This window comes from Glandiceps talaboti, chromosome 23 (assembly GCF_964340395.1).
Source record: "Glandiceps talaboti chromosome 23, keGlaTala1.1, whole genome shotgun sequence".
NCBI classification, from domain to species: Eukaryota; Metazoa; Hemichordata; class Enteropneusta; family Spengelidae; genus Glandiceps; species Glandiceps talaboti.
The window spans coordinates 5,207,478-5,218,759 of record NC_135571.1 but is presented as its reverse complement, the minus strand read 5'-3'; the positions used below and the strand labels follow the sequence as shown (position 1 = coordinate 5,218,759).

Sequence of the window (11,282 nt, the reverse complement as noted above, 5' to 3'; positions counted from 1 at the left end):
GACACTGTGTAAGGGATGTTTGTATGTTATCTTTAGTGTGTCCACAGAGCAGACACTGTGTAAGGGATGTTTGTGTGTTATGTTTATTGTGTCTACAGAGCTGACACTGTGAGGGATGTCTGTGTGTTATCTTTAGTGTGTCCACAGAGCAGACACTGTGTAAGGGATGTTTGTGTGTTATCTTTATTGTGTCTACAGAGCAGACACTGTGTAAGGGATGTTTGTGTGTTATCTTTATTGTGTCTACAGAGCACTGAGACACTGTGTGGCATGTTTATGTGTTATTTTTATTGTGTCTTATCTCAACATGAAACCTTGTGATTTGTTTTGTTCGAAGTGATCACCGCCTTCCCACATCTGACCCTGTGTAATAGAAAATCTTGTTTGAATCTCAAGGATCTTGAAAGATTTCTTCAACCAATCAGCATGCATGCTTCTTTCAAAATCTTTCAGAGAGACGACACCATCACCAACAAGTCATGTCGTCAATGCAATATTCCATGTGTACATTGTTTGTTTGTTTTTTTTCGATTTCTCTAGTGTATACAGCTGCCAACACAACGCTCATCCTCATTAGCTACTCAAAATTGCAAGATTCAAATGACATTTTTTATTACACAGAGTCAGATGTGGGAAGGTGGCGATCACCCGGAACAAAACAAACAACACAAAATGATGGAAATAGAGGTAAATAAAGATATTTAGCTGCTTTCAATGCATCAAATTTTAATCAGATTGGATTGTCCTCAACTGTGTCAAGTTTTGGCAAGGATCGATTCTCAATAAATTTACGATAAAAGTTCAGATTTAACGTAATTGGTTTCTTTGTTCTCTTAGAAATCAATTCTTCTAAACAATGAAGTACTAGGGGGTCATAATCCACGTGTAACTTATTGATGAACATATGTGGTTGTCTAACAATCCAGGGCAGATCTTCCCAGGAAAATATGCACACCTCATGTACAACTTTGCCCTGGCATGTGGAATTCCTATCAAAGACCCACATCACTGCCTTAGTGATAGTATATTGTGAGGTCTTCAATCCTGGCCCACCTGGAGCTTCAGGAAGTGATGCCAAACTTGAATAGAATGATTCGTCTGGTATCAAAGTGTCTTTAAGCCATTCTAGAAATTCTGTGGCGGTGCCATTTTGATGTAAAAATTCGACAAATGGTCGTGTGAGGGCGTAGTGTAGTCCCCCTTTGCGAATCGTTACATTTTTTGGCACTGGTTCTGTTTTGATCATCTTTAATGTCACTACTTTTCCATTTTCGACAAAATATTTATATTTTGTCCTTCTAGGATCAGTTTCGCCAGATGTTATTATATCATTTTGACCTTTGAACTGTTTCAAAATTTGTACAATCTCCAAATTAGTCTTTAAAGGGAACTCCTGTCCAGTCAGATTTATCAAATATTTCCATTTCTTGTTCTTGGCCAGTAAATCTTGCTGACAGTATCTCTCTGCATTTACAATGCTAATGGATGCCCAGACAACGTTAGTGAGATGTGAAGCTATGAATACATTATCAAAACAACTAGTTATCGCCTTCATGGCTATATGTAGTTTAGATGGAGCTTTCTTATCGACATGAATACAGTATATATTATGAGGTCTGTATATGGTTCTCAACAACTGTTCCACTTGATGGACAGATTTGTACATCAGTATACTAAAGGCAAGGGGAAAATTAATTTCCTCGTTGGTAACAGGTTTGTCAAAGTATCCTCTAGTAGAAGTAAACTTCTCACAGATTTTAGTCAAGGTTATAAATGATTTATCTGGAGTGATGTCTTTCTTAAGAGATTTCATCCATTCTTCCGTCACATTAGTTGATTCAATATGACCACGAATCAAGTCTGAACATTGAAGCCTCTCACCCAGCTTAGTATTTTCCACTTCTCCAATCTTCATATCACCATTCCTCGATAATGCCATGGCATTGTCCACTACCGATTTCATATGTTTCCCAATGGTGAGATTCACAAGGTTTTCAAATACAGTGATACGACTACTACTTATAGACACACAACCATTAAATGGATATTGCAAATGCCCATGCCCTATTCGTACCATCCTATCTGCTTGTCCTTTGTTACCATGGTAACCAGATGAATTGGATGACAATTTCAAAATGATGATGGTCTCCACCACGATAATTATTGTTAAGTAGTACTTCACCTTACTGCCTTTCCTTCCTCCTCTGGCCATTAATTTCTTCATTGTACTTTACATCAAAGTCATAAAGAGTTGTGCAAAAGTCTGTAGCTCTGAACACTTAGTAGATGACAGATCTTTACTCCAGTCTGTCCTGTCAAGACAACAGTTAAAGGAATGCATGATAATACGGATTTAAAAGATGTATTAATCTGTTAATAGTCATACTTTCATCATTTGGGGTGCTCACCTAATGCTACCATCCCAGTTTCAAGGTCACCATGGTAACCAAGACTAAGGACATATCCCATAATCAAATAACTATTAGACTGGTAGCAGTCTCTGTGGAGGTTTTTAGCGTTATAAATCTTCAAATGTTTTCAGTTTGTAATTCATTTTTAGTGTTTAAGGAAAATGTTTTGGAGTTGAACATGGGTTTTCTCAAACTGACCCCCCCCCCAGTTCAGATGACCAAAGTCAAAGTGACCCCCCCCCCCCCCAGTAAAGACCCCATTTTCCAAAGTGCCCCCCCCCCCCCCCACACACACACACACACACATGTATATTTCAACATCATTTGTAGGTCTTACTGTAGTGATGTTAATATTATAACACCATAAAGAAGAAAATTTTGACACATTAGTTGTTCAGGAGTCATTTCATGGCACCAACATGACACTTGTTGTTTTCCAACGTCCCCTACCCCCCCCCCCCACTTCAAATAGTATTTTCCAAAATGACCCCCCCCCCCATTTTAAGTGGTGTTTTTCAAAATGCCCCCCCCCCCCCCCCCCCCACCACCAAAAACACCAAACATCTCCCACCCCATCAGTTAAAAATGCCTGGTCCCTTATTTACAGTACTACTACTAGTGCTGTAGAAACAGGATTCTAAGTTCTATGAAAACATTATATATGGCCTTGATGATTTTAATGGTTTCAATTGTTTACTTTCCAACTGATAATCAACATATTATCTTAACTACTTCTACATCCCCACTGTGTGCAGCACCTATGTATGTTATATAATTGTTTCTTTTGTAATGGTTGGCTTGAGTGTGTGCAAAAATGAAACATGTATCAAATGTAGAATAGGCTTCATAATTTAGATCGATGGAGTCGAATCCATAGAATCGAGAACGGCAATTAACTGATCCATACCTTCATCTCCAGAGTGTTTAGCAGAATCTATTTCAAGCGTCGTCGCCCTCGTCTGGCTCGTAATGTGTATGTTACCGCTTGCTTCTGTCCAAATCTGTCACGAGTCTCCAAACGGCTAGCTCTGGAAATATGCGCTCCAAGGTTACCGTCACATCAACCCACTCCACAAGTTATTGGAACTGTTATAGACAACCAGTTATTACTCGGAGGAAGCAACAGCAAAAACAACAACACATGCAATTATAGTATAATATTGATTAGCAAAACATTTGATACAATGACAGATTTGACCAATCACAGAAATTGAAAGCAAAGTAGATACATTGAGATGACATTAAAATTCGTATAGACTGAAGGAAGATACGACATTGTATCTCAGAAAAAAAGGAGAAATGTAGAAATGTGAAAACATATAATACAATCCATATGGCCAGTAGTTCATACTTCCTTTAGATGCAGTACTGTAGCGGTTTCGCTACGTCGCTCTCGGTCCCACGCTATAGAACCCTTTATGTTTCTTTGCAAACCCCGTAAGAAAATAAACAGTAAATCGAACAATGTTGAGTCGCACAAAATAAAATTTATAAAGAAAAAAAGTATTGTAAATATAAACAGAGCTACAATTATTGCAGCTAATAGTTCCTGTATTCAAAGCATCGGGTCATACTTACATGAATTCCTGATGTCTTTTAAATTAGTTAAAGTAAAAATAAACTCTATACAATTGTTGCCAATTTTTGAAGGCCGATATGAGATACCTTCTGTCTCCACTTGTTTAAAATAAAGACTGACACCTTCTCCACAATGTGGGTCATGCTATGAGAGGCGTAGGGTGTCCTGAAGTGTGATCGTGCTGGGTTCATCATCTTCTTCTTTCTAGTCGTCTGTGGTCATGGTTCACCTGAGGCCGGACGGGGTACAGAGCATGATGGGAAAACATCAACTGTGGGGCCCTATTGGGTACTCTTCAATCGCGTACGTTACGACGGTGGCTACTCACCAGCCGAGTTTTACGGCATTTTCAACTCGTTATAGCTTTCACAAGAACTCATTATTTTAGATACTATTAAAGCGAAAATCTCGTCTGATATTTCTTTATATATCTCTGTTATTGGCAAGTGTTCAAAATTAAAGGTTGCTCGCAAAACACATTGTGTAACACGACTTAAATAATATATGATATCATAATATGTGTTTCATTGTCACATATACTTTATACTGGTACATATATAATGAAATGTGCATTGATTTCGCGTGCAATGAAACATTTACAAAAATAATATCTAACAAGAGACTGGTGTGCTGTCAGAGAACGTAATTTTATTCATTATATGTGAGAGTTCGGACTGCAGTTGGGTAAAAAAGCTAAACAATATGCGATTAGAACCTGATTTAGTGGACCGCTCGCCTGAGCATAAATTGAATAAATTACGTGCTGGATGGAAATCATATTTTACGATTGACTGTACTCTTTTCTTTACTCGAGCTTTGTACAACTCGGTGTTCATCTTCTTCGAATATATTGTTAATCTAAAACTGTCTAATTTCAACAAAATACGTATGAAGCCTGGCCGCATGATTTTGCTAAATGTTCACTTTTGAACGACAGTGTGCAAGACAACGTTCTTTTATTTAATTGAACTCCTAGTGTTCGATGTAAATGCCCAGGTGGTGCATCTCGCGGCGGAAGTCACACACAGCTGAGTTGAATTGGACGTGCTGATTTCGGTAAGAGAAAATGTTCGATTTCTTCCCAAAAATCTCTCTTCTAAGGCGTAAGCAACTCCTTAAGATTTTCTTTTGGTGTCAGCGTTAATCTTTTTGAAGATTTATCATAACGATATATTGTACGCGATTGTACGAGCCATGTCTCACAAAGCCGTAAACCACGTGCGTCCCTCCACACACCCTGCAAGTACTCTTCTATCGTACGTACAGGTGCATGCACACAGTGTGTTTGCCTCTATTGAAATCAGAGTTCTTTACCTTGCTTGGGTGCAATTTTCATTTCATGTAATGTTGATAATAACATAATATTGAATCAATGTTACACCATAGATTGATCAATCAGTGAATCAATCAATCAATCAATCAATCAATCAATCAATCAATCAATCAATCAATCAATCAATCAATCAATCAATCAATCAATCAATCAATCAATCAATCAGTCAGTCAGTCAGTCAGTCAGTCAGTCAGTCAGTCAGTCAGTCAGACAGCCAGTGTATTATCCCATATACAATGATTAACTACTTGTCATAACTCAATCAATGGCCAACATTGCTAAATTATTTTGCATGAGCGACAAATGTGAGGTGAATATTTTATACTAATTAATATATGATAAAAAATATTTTTGACATTCGTTTGGTGATCAGATCTTCAAACGTTAAGTTAGTAGTGAGTACATGTACAGTGTCAGTATTATTGATCATATTGTTACTTCATGTTACAGCTAAAATGATGTAGTCTTAGTGTTTCACTCATGTGACATTACAGCTAAAATGATGTAGGCTTGGTGTTTCACTCATGTGACATTACAGGTAAAATGATGTAGGCTTGGTGTTTCACTCATGTGACATTACAGCTAAAATGATGTAGGCTTGGTGTTTCACTCATGTGACATTACAGCTAAAATGATGTAGGCTTGGTGTTTAACTCATGTGACATTACAGCTAAAATGATGTAGGCTTGGTGTTTCACTCATGTGACATTACAGCTAAAATGATGTAGGCTTGGTGTTTCACTCATGGGACATTACAGCTAAAATGATGTAGGCTTGGTGTTTCACTCATGGGACATTACAGCTAAAATGATGTAGGCTTGGTGTTTCACTCATGGGACATTACAGCTAAAATGATGTAGGCTTGATGTTTCACTTAAGTGACATGACATTTAATGCATACCCTCAGACAACTTCTAATGCAAAGAAACAAGTACATAGATGTCGTGCACAGTGGTGATATGTAGAAGTAGTCAAGTTTGATTATCAGTTAGAAAATAAACAATTGCAGCCACTAAAATCATCAAGTCAATGTGTAATGTTTTCATTAGAAGTCTGCACTATGAAAGAATAGGAATGTTTATCAGTGTTCAAGGATTCTGCTGTGTTTATATTGTGTCTCTGTTATTGTAATAGTTTGGCGATTCTTCCTTGTCTGTGCTCTGTGTCAAAAACTTATTGTCCCATGAGTAAAACACCAAGCCTACATCATTTTAGCTATATACTGATATGTAAATATCTCATGCTTACTGTATTTTACACTGTACATATAAATAGAACCAGTGGTTATTCTCGTAACTAGGACTATATCCATTTATTACAGAATAGTCCTGTTGTTTAAATTCAATGGTCGCCCGATACTCATGACTGGTTGGAATGTTACCTAGGCTAGCTATCGACACACACACGCACGCACACATAAACATACACACACACACACACACACACACACACACACACACACACACACACACACACACACACAGACAGACACAACGGAATTATTTATTTACTTATTTTTATTTATTTAATTATTTGAGATGTCTACAGGATTACCCCATTTACAGACACTCAGAAATTGGAAAATATTTACAAACAAAAACCCAAATGTACCATGCAATAAGTTCTTTTTTTAATGAAATTACACAAGGAAATAGTAACAGTTTCTCTTTTAAAAGTTGCACCAAAATGCTAACGGATTATATTCCCAAAGGAAAATAGCAAAGTATTGTAATAAGAGGTCAACTATGATATTATAAAATGACAGGATTCAAATAACACAAGTTTATAACATGTTGTTTTAGCATATTAGTTTAAACTAAATAAATTTTCATAAAACTAAGCGAATAGCTTACATTATATGCAATATGGTAATAAACAATGTGCGTACATATTAACAATCCTGCGTCCGATATTAGTGTTAAAGATATACATACGTTTAACTTTGTAAACAATGTATTTACATATGTCAGTCAAACTACGAACAATATTAAGCACAACTATGAAAAATAATATCAATATTTTCACTTTCAAACATACATTTTTGAATTATGAGTTTTTTACAAATGAATTACATTGCTTGACATAATAAGAATGACAGTGGCGAATGTCTAGATATTCTGTCATCGTACTACGGCTTTTACATCTGAGAACATTACTGGAATCAGGTGAGGTATACCTTCTTTGTAACGTGTTAAATGAATATTGTCAGCAACCCCTGAGCTCTTTTCGCCATTTTTGTTTCCAAATAAAAGCTTATTTATACTTTACACTATTCACTGTCACTTGTTTAATGACTGGTAGTCACTTGCAAAACTCCTACTGATAATGGTTGATCTTAATGCATTTATGAGTAATGTTATTACACTTATAGTGACAGACATATTTGCATACATATGTTTAAAAACATGATTATTCACTTTACTACCCATCCATTTTGTTATAGATGCAACATACGCCAACATTTGATTGCTGCTGTGGGCGTGGTCTTGTTGCTAAACATATTTGCATACATTTCAATAAGATTTGTTCACCTGGCTACCCAATAATGTTTGTACCTTTGCAAAATATACAGGCTTTTGCATGTTGCTAAGGGCGTGGCCATGGTTGCTACTTTTGACAACGTCTTATACAACCTCTAAGAATACATAACACTTCTAGAAACATCCTCACAGAGTTTCGGGGTCAGTCACCAAGTGGTTTTGGAACTATAGATGTTTGACCAAAAAAGTCACATTTTGGATTTAATTTGCATATTACTGATAGGATAACTGTGTCGATGAGTCTCAACATGTGCATCCATATAGATACCTGTAGTGGCATCGCCCTCTACGATGATTGCATGAAATATATAGCATTCGACTTTGCATTCGTCTTAAATTAAAACATTTTGAGCATGCACAACAACCCAAAGAAATAAAGTTGAAAACAAGTAAAATTATTTAAAACAGAAAATTACAGCAATCATGTATTTCATGACAAAAATATATTATATTTATATTTAAATGTTACTATATGAATGGTGAATCAGTTTATTACAAAATATTTTATGGTTAGTTTTACATATTTTATGGTTTTTGTTACATTTACGGGTGATACAGGGTGATGGGCCACTAAGTCAAAATGAAACCATACAAATTGCAAGACTCCTAATTCTATGCAATTTTCTTTATACAGCTGTGGCAACTAAAATGGATGCACCGGAAATGACGACATTGACAGAAAAATGAAAGAGTAATATTTCATTGACACTTTCATTTCAATCATTTATTAGTATATTGAAAACTTATCTACTCAAACGTCTAAGTACACGATTTTAACTTCATATTACACCAAAAATTGAGCTACGTGAAAATTTAGTGACAGGGAAGTTATAATTCACTACGGTGATGGTGCTCACTTTATTAAAGGGATATAGTCAGCAACATCTGAGTATGTTCTATCATATTTGTTTCCAAACAAAAGGTATCTTATATTTTACCCTTCACTATCACTTGTTTAAAAACCAACAGTCACTGACAAAACTCCTACCATATAAACTGCTGTGATACTGTATTCTAATATATAAGAATACAATGACGTCATTTTTAATTCATATAGTTTGAGAAGTATGGGAGTTTTGCCAGTGACTTCTAGTCATTAAACAAGTGACAGTGAAGGGTAAAATATAAGTAACGTTCTTTTTTTATTTAAAAGCCTTAAAAAGTCTCACTGCTTTAATAACCGATTCCTAAGTTGGCCACCCCTTAGGCAGGGAGACCTGTGAATCTATTTAGATCCTTAGGTTGAAAGGTTAAGCATTGAAAAATGAGTTGGCTTCTCACCACCGCCTTGAGGATAGAAAGACATCTTGGAACAATTCACGGAATCTACCAGTTGACACGTTAGCTCAGCTGGTTAGAGCACTCTGACTAGTGTTTGGGGGACGTGGGTTCGATTCCTACATGTGTCACTTTTCTTTCCTCATTTATAACAAATTTATAAGTAACCTTTTATTTGGAAACAAAAATGACGAATAATACTCAGGAGTTGCTGACCATATCCCTTGTGGACAGTTTGGGTTAATATTCATCTCACGTGACTAGTTGACATGTCATCAATATCAACTTTAGTTTAATTTTCAATTTATAGTTCTTTTTTCGTTTGCGACCCATGGATTGTCTTCCTCTGTGTCAAATTTTGGCAAAGATCGAAGCTCGATAAATTTACGATAAAAGTTCAGATTTAACTTAATTGGTGTCTTTGTTCTCTTGGAAATAAATTCTTCTAAACAATGAAGTACTAGGGGGTCATAATCCACGTGGAACTTATTGATGAACATATGTGGTTGTCTAACAATCCAGGGCAGATCTTCCCAGGAAAATATGCACACATTACGTACAACTTTGCCCTGGCATATGGAATTATTCTTATCATAGACCCACATCACTGCCTTAGTGACAGTAGATTGTGAGGTCTTCAATCCTGGCCCACCTGGAGCTTCAGGAAGTGACGCCAAACTTGGATAGAATGATTCGTCTGGTATCAAAGTGTCATTAAGCCATTCTAGAAATTCTGTGGCGGTGCCATTTTGATGTAAAAATTCGACGAATGGTCGTGTGAGGGCGCAGTGTAGTCCTCCTTTGCGAATCGTTACATTTTTTGGCACCGGTTCTGTTTTGATCATCTTTAATGTCACTACTTTTCCATTTTCGACAAAATATTTATATTTTGTCCTAGGATAACTTTTACTAGATGTGTGTATATCATTTTGGCCTTTGAACTCTTTCAAAATTTGTACAATCTCCAAATTAGTCTTTAAAGGGAACTCCTGTCCAGTCAGATTTATCAAATATTTCCATTTCTTGTTCTTGGCCAGTAAATCTTTCTGACAGTATCTCTCTGCATTTACAATGCTAATGGATGCCCAGACAACATTAGTAAGACGTGAAGCTATGAATACATTATCAAAGCAACTAGTTATCGCCTTCATGGCTATATGTAGTTCAGATGGAGCTTTCTTATCGACATGAATACAATATATATTATGAGGTCTGTATATGGTTCTCAACAACTGTTCCACTTGATGGACAGATTTGTACATCAGTATACTAAAGGCGAGGGGGAAATTAATTTCCTCGTTGGTAACAGGTTTGTCAAAGTATCCTCTCGTAGAAGTAAATTTCTCACAGTTTTTAGTCAACGTTATAAATGATTTATCTGGAGTGATGTCTTTCTTAAGAGATTTCAACCATTCTTCCGCCACATTAGTTGATTCAATATGACCACGAATCAAGTCTGAACATTGAAGCCTCTCACCCAGCTCAGTATTTTTCACTTCTCCAATCTTCATATCGCCATTCCTTGATAATGCCATGGCATTTTCCGCTACCAATTCCATATGTTTCCCAACGGTGAGATTCACAAGGTTTTCAAATACAGTGATGCCACTACTATTTACAGACACACAACCATTAAATGGATTTTGCAAATGCCCATGCCCTGTTTGTACCAATCTATCTTCTTGTCCTTTGTTACCATGGTAACCAGATGAATTGGATGACAATTTCAAAATGATGATGGTCTCCACCACGATAATTATTGTTAAGAAGTACTTCACCTTACTACCTCTCCTTCCTCTACTGGCCATTAATTTCTGCATTGTATTTTACATCAAAGTCATAAAGAGTTGTGCAAAAGTCTGCAGCTCTGAACACTTAGTAGATGACAGTTCTTTACACCCGTCTGTCCTGTCAAGACAACAGATAAAGGAATGCATGATAATAAGGATTCAAAAGATGTATTAATCTCAGTTAATAATAATATTTTCGTCATTGGGGGCTCTCGCTCAATGCTACCATCCCAGTTTCCAGGTAACCATGGTAACCAAGACTAAGGACATATCCCATAATCAAATAACTATAAGACTGGTAGCAGTCTCTTTATAGGTTTTTAGTGTTATAAATCTTCAAATGTTTTGAGT

The 11,282-nt window shown here is 36.4% G+C and overlaps 3 protein-coding genes across 3 annotated transcripts in view; all 3 read right to left on the bottom strand.

Moving 5' to 3' along the window:
- The window catches only part of LOC144452852 (large ribosomal subunit protein uL1-like), a 418,633-nt gene that overhangs the window by 255,714 nt on the left and 151,637 nt on the right, over positions 1 to 11,282 (bottom strand). The window lies entirely within an intron of this gene.
- On the bottom strand, positions 70 to 2,081 carry LOC144452988 (beta-1,3-galactosyl-O-glycosyl-glycoprotein beta-1,6-N-acetylglucosaminyltransferase-like). The gene has a single exon (XM_078144238.1). The coding sequence runs from the start codon at positions 2,075 to 2,077 to the stop codon at positions 731 to 733; it is 1,347 nt and encodes a 448-aa protein (XP_078000364.1). The 5' UTR covers positions 2,078 to 2,081; the 3' UTR covers positions 70 to 730.
- Positions 9,441 to 10,961, bottom strand: LOC144453085 (beta-1,3-galactosyl-O-glycosyl-glycoprotein beta-1,6-N-acetylglucosaminyltransferase-like). Its single transcript, XM_078144360.1, has one exon. It carries the CDS (start codon positions 10,959 to 10,961, stop codon positions 9,441 to 9,443), a length of 1,521 nt encoding a protein of 506 aa, XP_078000486.1.